The sequence below is a fragment of the Gobius niger genome (genome assembly GCF_951799975.1).
Source record: "Gobius niger genome assembly, chromosome: 1".
NCBI classification, from domain to species: Eukaryota; Metazoa; Chordata; class Actinopteri; order Gobiiformes; family Gobiidae; genus Gobius; species Gobius niger.
The window spans coordinates 18,114,913-18,130,851 of NC_136852.1; the positions used below are offsets into that span (position 1 = coordinate 18,114,913).

The 15,939-nt window shown below is 40.3% G+C and overlaps 1 protein-coding gene across 2 annotated transcripts in view; it reads right to left on the minus strand.

The window, feature by feature from the left end:
- The window catches only part of LOC306962019 (CD166 antigen homolog), a 32,229-nt gene continuing 16,290 nt past the window's right edge, over nt 1-15,939 (minus strand). The window contains exons 2-16 of one of the 2 annotated variants that reach the window (XM_079555035.1): nt 8,829-8,935; nt 8,399-8,612; nt 7,384-7,448; nt 6,946-7,033; nt 6,615-6,788; nt 6,080-6,204; nt 5,374-5,509; nt 5,014-5,126; nt 4,810-4,936; nt 4,594-4,715; nt 3,686-3,818; nt 3,132-3,161; nt 2,670-2,781; nt 2,457-2,593; nt 1-1,304 (exon numbers count right to left, since the gene is read on the minus strand). In XM_079555035.1, the coding sequence (XP_079411161.1) occupies nt 2,491-2,593; nt 2,670-2,781; nt 3,132-3,161; nt 3,686-3,818; nt 4,594-4,715; nt 4,810-4,936; nt 5,014-5,126; nt 5,374-5,509; nt 6,080-6,204; nt 6,615-6,788; nt 6,946-7,033; nt 7,384-7,448; nt 8,399-8,612; nt 8,829-8,935 (1,649 nt within the window). In that variant the 3' untranslated portion in view covers nt 1-1,304; nt 2,457-2,490. The remainder of the gene's footprint in view (nt 1,305-2,456; nt 2,594-2,669; nt 2,782-3,131; nt 3,162-3,685; nt 3,819-4,593; nt 4,716-4,809; nt 4,937-5,013; nt 5,127-5,373; nt 5,510-6,079; nt 6,205-6,614; nt 6,789-6,945; nt 7,034-7,383; nt 7,449-8,398; nt 8,613-8,828; nt 8,936-15,939) is intronic. The other variant, XM_079555036.1, reaches the window with a different exon arrangement.

The window sequence follows — 15,939 nt, forward strand, 5'->3', positions numbered from 1 at the left end:
TCATATATTTACAATACTTGCATGGCAATGTTCACTTTCTTTGGTCATCTTCTTCCAATTGTTATTATTATTATTATTATTTTCTAACACAAAGTAGTCAACAAACAGCTGCTTGAGAGTCCAAAATTATCGCATGCAGAATCTACTCAAACAATGCTGAAGGGACAAATTGGCCAATCATAATTTCATTATTTTGGCAACTCTGTTTATGTTTCAATATGGTGTCATGACAGTGGTGTTTGCCTACAAGCAAAATGAATCATGTACAATATAAATAGCTAACAAAAACAAATATCACATAGTTCACAATACAGCCTGGTGTGATACATTTCTAACTGCGCTTGTTTAACGACCAACAAATGAGTTTTACAGCTCAATGTATGTGTTTCATTGTAGTTCTACACAAAGTGGACATGAAAGCATGAAGCCTAGTGCACACACTCACAATAGGAGGCTACTACAGGTATATTTATTAACAGAGCTTCTCAGCAGTCCCTGGGACTCTTATTAAAAAAAAAAAAAAAAAAAAAAACGTTTTCGGGTTAATTGTGGACACCAAAACCAAGTACCATGATGCTCACTGATTTACTGTATGTACTGACAACTTATAAGAAAAATTAAATGTACATTCATAAAATGACATAACAAAATGCATTAATAAGCAATGACAAATCCTAATGCCATGCTTTGCATTATGTAAATCATAATTCAATTAATTTCTCAAGTTGCTGGATTATAAAGTGTCATATCCAATCTTGTCTTAACTAATCAAGTTGACTATAAGAATATACCGTACCCATAGCCCTTCCAGGTGATGTCTTCCCTTTTAAGCTTAATGTAATGGTGCTTTGAAAACAAAATGTTCAAGTACACATGTTTAGACAGCATTTAGGGGCAGATGAAAAAAAACTGTGTTGGACCCTCTTAGTGCTTGCTTTGTGTCGAAAGGCAAAAGCCCAACTTCCCAACTACCGCAAAGGCATCTGGTCTAACTGTAACATTGCTTGCATCAAAAACCAAAGAAAAATCTTTATTTTCTCATTTTCCATAAGAAAGTTCATTCTAACCTACACTGTATTCTAATAGTTACACATTGATCAGTAGTGCAGACAAGTTAATGGAAATCACATACAGTATCCATTCATCTTTTAAGACTGGGTTGGGAAACTAGAATCAAGGGGTAAAAGGGGAGTTTGGATATAATCAAATGATGATCCCTGAAACCAAATCCAAACTGTCTTCATCCCAATATACAGTTTGTTCAAGCAGAGGTGAAGAGAAATGTGCAAAGTTCCATGGTCTTACTGTAAAGAGAGAATAGATCAGAATATTATAATTGATGCAATAACAATTACAATTACAAATACAATAACAACATGTGCATTACTTATTTATTTCATTTCATTTGTTGCTTGTTTTGTTTTGTTTGGGTGGAAGGGTAAGGATTGATATTAAGGGGGATCAGAAGGGCTCAAAGTGCAGCCCATAAATAGGTGGTTCTGGGGCTTCTTTTTGATTTGGCAAACATCATCAGAGATGGTAGATTTTTCTGTAAGTTTAATATTTCCACACAATCAAAGCATTAAAAATAGCTTTATATTGTAAGCCTAAATAGAGGAGTTGGGCACAGGTTAACCTATTTTAAAGGAATAGGCCACCGTTGTTCCATACTGAGATATGTTCTTACCTGAGCTTAGACAAGTTGATACGTAACGGTCTGGTCTTTGTGCGTGCGCTCAGTCACGCAAAAAGACCAAAAATGTTGTTAGCATTTAGCCTCTCCTCCTCTCCTCTATGGGGCCAAACCGGGGTGAAGTTAGAATCGCCCAAGCTCATACACGTTTTCCCTTTTTAAATACGGTTACATGAGCAGTTACACGATCCAAGTATAGTTACACAAAATTAAACATGCTATATTGTAAGAGGTGCTATATTGTGAGGCGTAATAACACCTTAATCGATGTCTGCAATCAACATGTTTAATTTTGTGTAACTACTTGGGTCGTGTAACTACTCACCGTATTCAAATATGGAAAACGCTGAAGAGCTTGGTCGCTTCTAACTTCTTCCCCGTTTGGCCCCATAGAGGAGAGCAGGAGAGGCTAAATGCAAACAACATCTTTGGTCTTTTTTTGCGTGACTGAGCGCACGTGTAAAGACCAGACAGGTACGCATCAACTCGTCTAAGCTAAAGTAAGAACATATCTCAGTATGGAAAAACGGTGGCCTGTTCCTTTAAATGTACCCAGTTGAATGTTTAACGGCATTGACCACCGATCTGTGGCCCTCCATGCTGTACGCAGTTCAATAATGCGGCTCTTGATGAAAACATTTTGGACGGTCAAATGCTGACTCCTAACAGGAAACAACCAAAGTGAAAAGGAGAGGCATGGTGGGGGTGGGTTGTTATTTGTTTTTATGGTTTGTACATAATTATATGTTAAAAAAAAATTAACCTTTCACATTCTCATGGGTTTGGTGTTTTTTTCATTACACCTCAGCTTTTTGACTGTTCTCTTCTACTTTCTCCTCGAGTTTCTTCTCCTCCTCAGAAGAACCGCTTTCCTTTTCGCCAGTTTTCCAGCTACCCTGTCTGTTAAAAACATAACAATGCTTAGTCAACAATAAGTGAAAGCATTTATTTCAAAGCTTGCTTTTAAAGAACTTACTTGGATTTCCTCATATAGACCCAGTAAGACAGTCCTATAACTAGTGCGGCAACAAGAAGACCCACTATGACGCCAACAACCAGTTTGGTTTGGTCACCATCTTCTGATTGATCTGTTCAAGGAAGAATGAAGATTGTCAGACAATACGTAACTTCTGTCAGATATTTATACCTCCCACATGGATGAATGGGCACATACAAGCTGCATGTTATGAATTGCTGTGTTGTATTGAATGTTAATGTTGCACGGTTTTGGGAATCATGAACAATGCTGGTGCTGTTAGGATGCTGGTAGGTCCATGCCTTCTGCATCATTCCATTTAGTCAATAGTTTCTGATATCCAAATCTGACTTCAGTATCCAAAGTTTCCGGGAGGACATGTTTGGTATTCTTGAGAGCATCATTGTCCTCAACCTGCCCCGCCCACGGATTCTAACAAGCAAGAAGACCACTACAACTTACCTCGTTTATCCATTCTCACCTCCTCAAATACTGAAATCAGATATAAAATAAAAATTAACGTCCAACCAAAATAAAAAATAAAAAACAGTCCAGAAAACTACAGCTAATAACGTCTAAGCTACTGCATGCAGGTACTTTAAAGAGGAGAAAACAGGCTACACCCAGCATCCCAACATATAAAGACAGGACAGAGGCATAAAAAGCGGAGGTGTCACTCCAGACACTCAAGAATGGGGAAAAAGCGGTGAGTGAAGGTTCGATACGCATGCACAAAATGAAGATGCCAAATCATAGGAAAACAATATGTAAAGTGACGCTTTTTAAATGAAATAAGTAAATTAGAAAGTGAATTTATTGTAGTGATTCCCAGACATCTTCTTTAGCTGTGCCCTTGAGAGAAGTGTTTATATAGTACAACCTTGATTATGATCCAAAGACAACATGCTCATGACATTGAGATACAATCGGGAGTTAGTGACAAAGTTGAAAGACATCTACAAAGGCGGAAATATATCAATTATTTCAGCGACGTACAATAAAAAGCAAAGACTTACGGGACGACACGTTGATTTCCTTCGAGTCCATGCCATAGTCGTTGGAGACTGTGCAGGACACGGTCAGATTGGCAGTAGGCACCACGGTAATCTTGTGAGTGATTTTTCCATTGACAAAGGCGCTCTCTTCAGACTGGTCAACAGACGAATTACAATGTTACAGGAGAGAAAGAAACGACACTCAACAACACTAATTTTGAACACTAGGTGGCAATATTGGATCAGTATGTGAGACCGGTATCAGGACGGAGCGGTGGGCCTTTGGGAAGTACAGTAGACACACAAGAGTCTCAAAGGGAAATCCCCAGACACAAAGACAAACTGCCAACACCCCTTTAGTGCCTCTATATAAACATGGATATGCAGCCTATTTATAAATATCTATTACACTCCCTATCCCCTACAATGCAGCTCTTCATTCAAATGAAATGATGTTCAATGTCTATATGAGACAGTGACATGCTATAAATAAAAATGTAACAACTTATAAATTGAACATGAATTTCAATGTGCCCACTGACCTACATAACGTTTGCAGTCCAACAATATGTGGTTACCCTAGACATACAGGTAGGTACTAGAAAACAAAGGGTACTTAGTAAGATGAGTATTTGTCTTTGTGACATTTCTAGGGCAAAATAGGCAGATTGATTTTCTAATACGGTTACTGCATATCCCGCGCATTCCTACACCTCTATTTTTATTCTTCGTGTTTAAACCTATTACTGCATATTCTAGTAGTCTGATTGTTTAAAATCACAGGTAGGCTGATGCTTGACAGAAATAACTTAGGTGTGAATAATTGTATTATTATCAGTATCTGCATACTTGCAACACTTCATATTTTCCACATAATACAGAAACAATTGAAAGGAGTCAGAAAACCTTCTAAAGTCACTATGGTTTACCGAAGTGCCGTTGACGCTCCAGGAAGCGGCTGGTTTTGGGAAGCCCTCTGCCTCACAGATGAGCACTTCGTGTCGCCTGTCATCACTGCGCTGTTTGAGCAGCTGCTTGATTACAGGAGCACCTTTCGAGGTAGAAAGTCTTTCTTTAGCGGTTGAATAAATAAAAGGACCAAGGAAGAATCCCTGTCAATCAATAGACAGTTTGACAGCTCTTACCGTGAACAATCAGCTCGAACGAGGCCTTTTCGCTGAGCGCCCCCATCGTCACCTCATATTCGTAGAAGCCCGCGTCAGAGTAGGTCAGTTTCGTGAGGCCGGGTTGCTTGTCCAGTTTGACATTGTCCTAATAAAAGCAGTAAAGTTATCAGCAATTTTGAAGACTTTGCTCCAGTGAATTTGTTTGCATTTGAACCTATTTACCTTTGTCCAGGAGACCTTATATTCGCCAGAAGCATCAACCTTTAGATTTATAGCCAGAGCTTCACCTGTGTTCTTCTCAACACTCCCTGAGGGGTCCAAATTGATGTCTAGGTCTAAAGGAGGAAAGAGTGGAGAGAACATATATTTCAGAGGCATTGAAAAGTAAGAGCCTGCCGCTCACAGAAACAGTTTATACGAGGCTCCAAGGTTAGCAGCAAGCTTCTCAATACAGAATAAAGACAAGGCCTCTTGTTTGAAAATGAAAACTTCTCATTCAACAATTCCTTTCACTTTAAGTCAAAACAAGTGTGCGGATTTATCCACAGAGATATGCAGCGTTGGAATGTTTTGGTTTCTTACAGTTGACTGTGATGTCCTTGGAGGCTTTCATTGTTGGGTTATCAATAAGCGAACACTTGTATTCACCAGATGTGCCACGTGACACATTAGTGATGGTGTAGGTGTTGTCATTCTCTACAGTCACCGACGTGTCTCCCTTTAAAGAAATGACAGGAACAATTATGTTGGTGCAGGCATTTTCTTTTAACTATTTATGAACCACTAGAAGCAGAAATGACCAAACCAAAGTATTGTGTAGAACGAGGTGATTTATCATGAGTCTGTGCTTCTGTTAAGTGCGGTCCTATGCTCAAAAACAGACACTTTCCCCAGTTAGTTCTTATAGTGGTGAGCATCAGACATGTTCTGAGTGACTGACAGATGGGTTTAACCAGTGAATTGTGAACTTTTTTCTTTTGCCATACCGCTAGGGGTAGGGGTGGGTGCTGTGTCAAAAAAAAATCAATCACTTTGAGCTGAGATGAAAATTGTATCACAACTCAAGAGCACTTTGGATATTTAACCTGCGTTTTCATGCTTCCCTTCAATTTATTAAAAGGGTAGCTGCATCGCTCACTCAGAGCATGATGAGAATATGAGGAGTTTCTGTGGAAAAGTGTTTGGGCATAAAGTTGCATTTAACAGAGCAGCGCTGAATCACAATATCACGATAGCAAATAGCAGATTATCACAGGAATGGTTATCTCCCGGTTTTAGCAGGATGTACCTTCAGATGGAAGTTAAAGCTCGTGGGAGCCGGGTTGCCATCTGCTTCACACTTCAGGGTAACATTGTCACCTTCAACGAGAGGCTCAGGAGCGATGACCTGCAGCATGATGTTCTCTGTCGAATCTGCTCACACCATACAAGACAGGGAGAAGCTCAGCCCGAGAGTTGGAACATGTGGCCCACACAGCTGCCAGTGAGGCCGCTGGAGACCCATGTATAAGACACAAAACTGCAATCTCTGAATCCACTGTTGTTCACTCATTTATTTCTTATTTCTCGTCAATGTCAATCAAAATGGAACAACCCAGACACAAGTATGGTCCTCTGAACATTTGCTTAAAGATCTGTGAAACTATACAATCTTAACAATATTATCTGAAGCACTTTTTTGCTGAATTTGTAAGTTATTTAGTAGAATATATCTTGAACATATATTTAAAGTGTTTTCTAGTCTCCTATCCAGTGCATTTGTATTCAGTGACCACTCTGAAGAAAGGAAAAGCAAATGTTAGAGGAAAGTTACACAGACTTACAGGTGATTGTGAAGCTCTCAGAGGAGGAGGTGAACTTTTGACCAAGGCTGTGCTCCGTGCTGCAGCTGAACTCAGCGTCAGTATCCTCCTTCTGTGCAGAGTACATCAGTACTGAGGTACTAGTCGAGAGCCCAGTCACCGGGTCAACCTGCACCGTGTCCTGGATGTTGATACCTAGACAAAGGGGGATAAGGATTGAAAGTAAGAAAATGTTGAAATGGTGTTGTGTTTTTCCCCTTCAAAAACAAAAACATTGATTTCCTATGGTGATGCAGACGTATTGGGGTGAATAAAGACATTCCATGCCATTCAAAGAACAATGAAACGATACCTTGTCCATCAGCCAGCAGGGGTTTATTGTTCTTGAGCCATGTGATATTTACTGCTGGATTGGAGTCTTCTGCAATACATTTCCCAAGCTGCAAAACAAAGTACAACCTTTAAAATGGTCACAATGGCAATGAGGTTTACAGAATTAAAATGGCAACTTATTTATCTTCCCAAAAAACACAGACTGAGGCATTTAAGGGCAACAGACCCTGCTTCGCCTAAAGCAGTTTGAACACTTTAAGATCCCATGGATATTTGAATTGCACTCGGAGAGGGTCTGATCCTAACTAATTCATGAGAATCACTTCAAAGTACTCATTACAGTAGTGACACGGCCTTTGTTGCCCCTCAAGATATATGAAGTACCTCCGCTGCAATGCAGGTTTCACTCTTAGAGGCGGTAGGCAGAAACCCAGATTTTTATCAGCTAATGACTCACCTTAGTTTGCTTCCCAATCTCCAGTTCCACTGCCTTTTCCAGGATCTCCAGCCCTAAAGGCGTCTCTGCAGCACAAATTTAAATACATTTAAAAAAAACTAAGGTTTGTATGATTCATATCTTAAAGGACTAGGCCACCGTTTTTACATACTGAGATATGTTTATACCTTAGCTAAGATGAATTGATGCGTAACTGTCTGGTCTTTGCAAATAGACCAAAGACGTTGTTAGCATTTAGCCTCTCCCAGCATATTCATAGCTCCAAACTGGGGTGAAGTTAGAAGCTACCATGCTCTTCCACGGTTTCCCTATTTAAATACGGCTACGTGAGTAGTTACACGATCCAAGTATAGTTACACAGAATTAAACATGTCGATTTTCTAAGCGGATAATCTCCTCTTGGTGTCTCTGGCCAGAAAACCACAATTGCAGCTTTGCTGCCATTGGGTCTGAGCCACCAATGCACACTAATGGAGTCACGAGTTTGACTGAAAAAGTTATTTCCAATGTGTAATTAGATGTCCAATATCCCTCTCTCCCTTTGTCTTTTCTGTCAGCGTAGTATTTACTCTCACGGACAATTAATAAGTAAAAAATTGTAACATGCTGCGACACCTGCAGTGGCGCATATGGCCTCTAGGGGCATGAGTTACTTAGTACTGCTTTAAATAGGGAAAACGTGGAAGAGCTTGGTCGCTTCTGACTCCACCCCAGTTTGGAGCTATGAATATGCTGGGAGAGGCTAAATGCTAACAACGTCTTTTGTCTATTTGCGTGACTGAGCGCACACACAAAGACCAGACAGTTACGCATTAACTCGTCTAAGCTAAGGTAAGAACATATCTTAGTATGGAAAAACGGTGGCCTGTTCCTTTAACAAAAGTATATCCCTCACAAACAGCACATTAGATCTGAAAGAGTGAAATATAAAACCTTACCACAAAGACTGGACTTTTTGTATTTTTATTAAGATTTTTACTTCGTACTTCACTAGTGGTGTTTGGTGGCTACTTACTGTAGATGACCACATTGACTGGGTACTCATCGATGTCTTCAGCCGCCAACATACAGGTAAATTTCCCCTGGTCGCTCAGCTTGGCCGCCGACAGTAGCAGGCTGGAGTTCGAGGCCAGGCTCACTCTGCTCTTGTACTCCTCCCCGGCGCTCACTGTCACACTCTGGTTTATCCGTTTGACCAGCAGATCTCCTGTGTCCCCCGCACCTTTGTCCTGTGCACAACAAAGTAACACAAAAAAAAAGCTTTTGTTACTCTGCTCGTAACAATCGGCACACAGTTCAAATAAAAGCAGAGGGGATGTCATTTGGGCAAGGGACAGATGCATGCTCTAATGCACTGTGCACTCAGACTGGGCGTGGCTCAGACATAATGTGTGGGTGTCAGACGCACTTCAACCATGAATCAATTGACCTCCGCTGCGACTTACATATTTCCATTTTGTGATGCGAAACTCTTCTGCCTTTATGGCCCCTTTGTTGCACGGGATCTCCAACGTCTCCCCATATAGACCAATGACAGTGTCCAAACTGCTCACTGCAAAGAAAGAGGGAAAAACAGAAAGTGTATCAGTGACTTTTGTAAAAAAAAATGACAATATTGCGTAAAAAATTGAAAACCGTTAGTGCCTTGAAGAAGTCCATCTCTGCACATTTGACTGACATCCACTAATCAATACCACTTAGAGCTTGAAGAAAAGCAGCTTTTATAGACCTCGACTAATTTTACAAGCCCTCTGGTAAAAGTAACCGCTCCCTGTCCCAAATTTTTTTTTCACAGCATCACCATGGAGACTATGCCAGAGCAGGCAAAGGAGGGTGCAGGCCGAGGATCTCAATGTGAAGCAATGAGGTGTTTGAGCCAGAGGGTTTAAAGGGGAAACAAACTGCCATGGATCAAATGTAAATTAGGTACTGCTCATTTTTTTTACCGGCTTTTAAGACATAATTATAGAGCTTGTGGTGCAAGGGGTTCAAATCTAATGGTGAAGGTGTGAAGATGGATGAAATTTCAGATACGAAAAAGAGAAATCAAATACCTCTGAAAGTATTGCAGATGGCCAAAGTTAACGTATCTGGCTCTATTATGATTCTTGTATCTAATTTCTGTTGTAGTTATATATGCAACATGAGTTACATTTTTAGCCCTGGTTACCACTGTTCACACAGTTGTCTCTACCAGGGCCCACTAGGCATATTTGCACAGTTGCTGTGTCAGGATGAGGAGACGTGTGCTTAAAAAGTCTCCTTCCTCTTCTTTTGTGTTTTGAATTTCTAATCCTAAATCCCACTTTGTTTTATTCTTGCAGTAGCTACCTCACATTTTGCCAAAAAGAGTTGTTTTTTGTATTCCTGCCCTTGACACTTAAAGATCTGTCATTTGTCTTTATGACAGCAGCTTTTTTAGGCAGACAAAACTAAAAGTAGCACAAATAAGAAAAAAAAGAGTAGGATGACATATGAAGTGACAAAAAGAGCATTTCCAGCTTCTTCATTGCCAAAAGTACTTGTGGCAATTATGGTAGAAAACAACTTTTTTTTCTTTTTTCCTTAACTGGCTATGTTTATCTTGCAAAGCGCACTGTACACAGCCTAAACATAGTCCACTGTGTTGAGAAGGAGCACAAAGTTTGGCACCTCTTGACTGAATATAGTTCCACTCAGATATGTTGTCTTGTATTTCTGAAGAATGAAATGCAGATGGTTCAAACAGGCCGGTATACCGAGAGCGTTGCAGGAGATGCAGCGCTGATGACTATAATCAGTTCTTACAGCTCCATCCTGGAAGACGGAATAGCTTATAAACATCAAAGCCGCCTAACTCACCGACAACACGCCGCTGTTTGAGAAAACACAGATAATGCGGCGTTGCGCTCACTTCGATACAATCCCTGCATTTAAATAAGGCTCGGCGACATTTATTACTGACAGCACGGGACAAAACAAGCCGCGTCGTATATTTCAGCTAGTGACACTTTCACTGGGAATCCTTCAATATACAAAAGGGATAAGCGAGGCACTATCCCGCCACAGCGCAATTAAGTCCCATTTCCTGCACTGACTGGCGGCTTTGTGCGGGTTTGCCACGCCTACAATCAGCTCTTTCAGAATGACTGAAGAAATGACAAGGATTAGCAGCACGTACAGGCCTACATAAAACTCTAACAAATAATTAGACCAAATGACTCTTCTACTGTGTCCATAATACACTAAATACATAAGATTGACCTCAACATAAACAAATGACAACAAACTTTGAACTTCTCAAAGAATAGGGGGCTTTCCAACCTCTTGATCCCTTTGCCTACACAGGATGTTGGAGCAAAATTAAATAATGATAATATTATTGAAGTATAGCACATCAAATCTACTGGGTGACGGCTACGACACCAACAAGCCCCAGAGCCACATGATTCTAATAAAATCCAACATAAAGTCCTCAAAGCCCAGAGCACAAATGCAATGGGTTTACAAATAGAAAAATCAAGTAAAGTAGCATATAAAAAAAATGCAGAAAGAATGTATAATAAAATGTCTTGCAAGTAGCCTATATGAATTCATCTATGTACTTTAAAACCTCAATACTCATGATTTATACATGTAATATTATCTTCTGACCTCGACAAAATGTAAAACAGAAAAGAAAGCAAAGGCAAATACTAAGCGTTAGACTGTAGCCTTGTGTCTCTATTTCACAGTGAGTAGTTCCCATAGCCTTTAGGTGACTTTTACCTGAACCCCATCCATCTCAGAGCGATGCGATTGCAGGTGAAAAACACAGTCTGCATGTAGTAATCTCACACCAAGTCCCCCCCACCCCACCCCACCCCCTCTCTCTTCCTGATGTAAATCTAATGAACTGGCTTTTACGCTTCAGCGACCTTTATCTGGACATGCAGGTTTTGACAGTAAAATCATGGAAATTATAAATGTGAAACTTTCAGGAACCCTCTGAGAAGTTAATGAGTTCTCTGGCAGATGGACAAAGATACATCTTTTGGCAATCTCGTTTTATTCAATTCAACTTTGCTAGATTACATCTGGTCATATAAATAATCTATGCTGACCAGATTACGTTACCAAATATAAGTTCTATTTTCCATTTACAGCTTTCCATATTGGTGCTTAATGCCCACAATGCTTTTCATGTTTAGAAGATAGCCAGCACAGCTGGACAATTACTTTATTGTATGCCCTTAAAGGGACTATTCGGAGTTGACATTTTTTTTAAATGTGCATGTTCCTCCCCTTACATGTTCCAACAATGTCCTAATGTGCAGAATGAGCCCAGACCTATTCACCACAACTGCTTCTAAAAACCTGCACTGTAACTCAAAAAGTAATTACTTCGGGTCCGAATTGCCGTCATGCACGAGCTTAATATAGGAAGTGCAGTTACATGTATGGCCTGAGGTGGCAGTAGTGAGTATAAAATGGCCAAGTTGCATCTAGTCTCGGTTTATTATTTAACTTATTAGTAATTTATGTTTCAATGTTTTATGTTTGTAAATGTACTTTTCATTGACAATGACAATGTTGGCCTCGGTTTCACCTCTGCACTTACTACTTCTGCAACTGTGTGGGAATTCTGTTAACAAACTCTGAAAAAGAGAATAGGTATTTTTTGAAACTGTAGGCCGTCTAAATCAAATACTTATCCAGCTGCATTGACGCAATAGACTTTAGGCTTATTCATCCAATATGTCAGAGATTCTTGTTTAATTAATGCCTAAGAAAAGCACGTAAAGTGTTGAGACTGCATGTGACAGGATCATTCAGATTCAATAAAAGCAAATAAATCATATTTTTTAACTACTAGCAGCACCTGTGGGAGTCTGATTGCAAACTGTGATAGCACTTTTCAAACGCATTTGCTCCTGCTTTTCAGATTGAATAAGAACGTAATAGGGAAAATGAGCTCTCAGTAGAAAGCTGGGCAAAGCCTTGCCGATATTTGGAAGGAAAAAAGTCATATTAGGGTCAAAAGGGTTATCGCTTCAAATAGCACTTTTTAAAATTCAAACACTGCTCAGTCCAGCTTGTAAAAGAACCTTTACAAGTCAGTATTAAGCGGTAGGCTTTATCATGGCAGATTACAATGAAACAGAATAAGCACTAATGACACATAGAAGACACGACAGCTGCTGCTCTCATAGATAAGGTAATCCTCACTACAACAGTGTGAGAAAACGGCGACTTACACTGACACACAAATAAAGTACACCGCTCATTTTCAGGGATAGGACAAAGACAAATCATTCAGACAAGTAGCTTTGAGAATCCAATGTTTACTTCCAATACCGATACCCATACTTAGTATCTGCTGACACCAGATACCAACCGATACCATGAGACTTCTTTAAAAGTGGCTTGTAGATTATATAATATCTATAGGAAACTAGTTTGCAGTGAGTGGTCCGTACAAACTTTCAATGGATTCTTCATTAAACAAGGATGAAGTGAGGATGATGCCTGTCGAAAAGTTCACCCCCTGGCCATATTCAAATCGAAATGGAAAAATATCCAACAAATATCTTTGGATTTCTCTACAATACATAAATATCCTTGGCTACATGTTACATCAATACAGTAACCTTTAATATAAATTGATCTGATCATTAAGCAACTTGTCCATATGCTGTATCAGTGCTGACAGAGATATGCTATATCCTTAGTTCTGTATGAATATTTTTGCTAAAAGGCATGCATTCAGACCTTCAACAGTAGCCTATATTATATATTAAAAAGAGAGTTCAGCTGTAAAAAGCAAGAGCCAACAACACATCCGGCAGCACTTCATGACTGGTGACTCCATCCTAGTGAAGAGGCAGGTGACGACAGCCCACCTGGGAAATCAGCTGCTTCCCAGACGCCTCAGCCTCCACATCCTCCATGCTTCTGTAAGTGAGCGTGTGTGTGTGGGTTACTATAGTGTCTGCCCAAGCGGTATCCAGGAAGAAAGGATCGGCTCAAAGTTATTAAGTGCTGAAAATGAGGCTAGTGCAGTGAATAGAGATCCCATGGCACATGTCCGCAAAGACTTGAAGGCTTCAGAAGCGCTTGGGCGGTGAGGGGGCCGACACATACAGTTGAGCAAGATCAATAAGGCAACAGAGTATTCTCACAGTGGATTGTGTAGGGCTAAAAGCAAATCAAAGAAAGCCCATTCTGACTGTCATGTTCTTCTACAGTGATATAAAATATATATTTATTTGCTACAGAGGTATAATGAAGACAGCACAGTCAACTTGGTGTGCTTTGAAGGGCCCTGATAGTCAATGGAAAAAATTAAGAGACAAACATTCCCCCTGGTATTTTAGTCAGAACAATGCCTAAAATGGAAGAAATGTTGTTTTAGTTGCTTCTTGTATCTAAAAAATCATCTGGCAAAATAGGAATTTGATTGTGTTATTATGGCCTTATTCGCAAGTTGTATACGCTATTGCAAAATTGCTCTGTCAGCCGTCTGCATCCCCTCAGCATCCTTGTAGCAATTTGATAGTAAATGAGCAGTATAGGCCAACTCTTTCCATTTGTATTCGCTGTAGCACTGGAGTCTTCCTAACAATAACAAGTCAATTTGAATTCCACTACTGTACTGCATTTGTTCAAGGTGAGAATATAGACCAAGTTTTATTATTTTCTGAGCAGGAACGTCTCAACTATCTTGGTTTGCCCGCTTTGATGATGAGGCGAGTGTAATCATGGCACTGAGAGAAGATTGGCAGTAGGTGTAGCAGCGTGTTCTTGCGTTTACATGCCTCTTCGTGGAATTCTACATTGACGCAGAGCAGCAAGCAAAACAGCATTGCAATCATCAACAATGTCCGCTCTGTAATTTTGCTCTCCCGGCCAAACGTAATTGCCTGACAGTGTCGTTATGGGATAATACAGAGGGCATCCGCTTTTATATCTAGCTTAGTAGTCGTCAGAGTGTACAGTGCTGCATATATTTTCATATTTTTAGTTCATGCAAATAGGCTAGGTTTACAGAATGACAGCTGCCTATACGCGAAGGCAGAAGGTGCAAGTTTGTTCTCCTTCAAAGGTAGACAAAGCACAGTTCATTTTCAGCCACACCATCTGTTGTAGAGGGACAGAAGGCTTCCAGACAGCCTAAAGATATTGCCCTATGCCGTTATGACCTTCGAAATGCGCCTAATGGCCTTCGAGAGGGAACCCACAGTGACATGGGACAAAGGATTTCATTTTCTGAAAATGTTTCTCACAGTCCAGCAGGACACAGCCACCCGAGTCTGTCCGATTTTTAATAAAGCCTCTATTCTCCCATGTTCTTTATCTGTAAAGTTCAGATGCAACATCCAAAATATTAGTTTTGTGGACATCTATAAGATAGCTGGAATTATTATACAGCACAACTGATGCATGGCAATGACAATATTGCAATGAAAAGTTAAATGTGTTTAATAACTTGTCTCGTGTTATTAAGATTGGGGCGACATAGCGTTTAGTGATTATTCAGTCTGCAAAACAAACCATGTGCCATAGTAGGTGAGTCTCCAGTGTAAGTTTGATGCAGCACAAATAATAAAACAAAAATAACTTTGTTTTGGCTGCATGAAGTCAAACATGTTTAGTACCTCAGGGCAAAACAAGCTTGTGTTTTATTCAGGAGAGGACAAACTTAACTTAAAATGAACTATTAGTGGGATTTTCATTGGCACACTCTTGGAGGAACCATTTAAAAGTCTATAAAGAATACTTGAAAAGTGCCCTAATCAGCTGTAATAGCTTGTTCCAAGCTCATTATGCATCTGTTTGGGCATCTGACAAAAAAACGTAAGCCAAGTACATTTTGTAATTACTGCTCACAAGATGACATACAGCAATTTTCTGTTGCAGTGTCAGGAAAGACTGGAAACGTACCAAAAAAACTAGACATTTCACAAAATATTCAGAATGCCAAAGCTGCAACAGTCCACAATGCTTCCCTGCTTCCTGTGTTAGATAGATCACATTATGTTCTATGGAAACCCAGTGTACGGTCCGCCCCCGCCCTCGCCCCCCCTTAGGCAGGAAAACAATGTTGATTTGGCTCTTCGTGTGTGGTCACCAGACACCTGCAGACAACAACGGCGGGTGGGACGGTCCTGCCGCACCGGCGCACTCCCACCTGTCGAGCCCACCATTGTTTGGGCTGTGAGTGAAGCCTCTGTTGTGCCTCTGAGTGCACACATACACGTCCTGGGGAGGTGGAGGCAGACCTGTGCAGACCTGCTGCTGGGGGGGGGGGGGATCAGCCCGGTGCTCTCACAGCTAGACAGGGCACAAAGGAGAATAACGAGGGGCTTTATATTGAGGAAATATGATTTTGGCAGCGATGAAAGGACAAAATCCCCTCAAGTCCTTGGAAAGCCTTTACTGGGTCCTTTCCGTGTTTTCTAGAAACCAGGTAGTAACATTTTAAAGATTTAATTCATTTCTCAGACAACAACAAACTGTATGATGTACTATTCTTTTATTTGTTTTCAAGTGGATAATTTTTTAATGGGAAGAAATGTCCGAGCAGCAAACCAAACC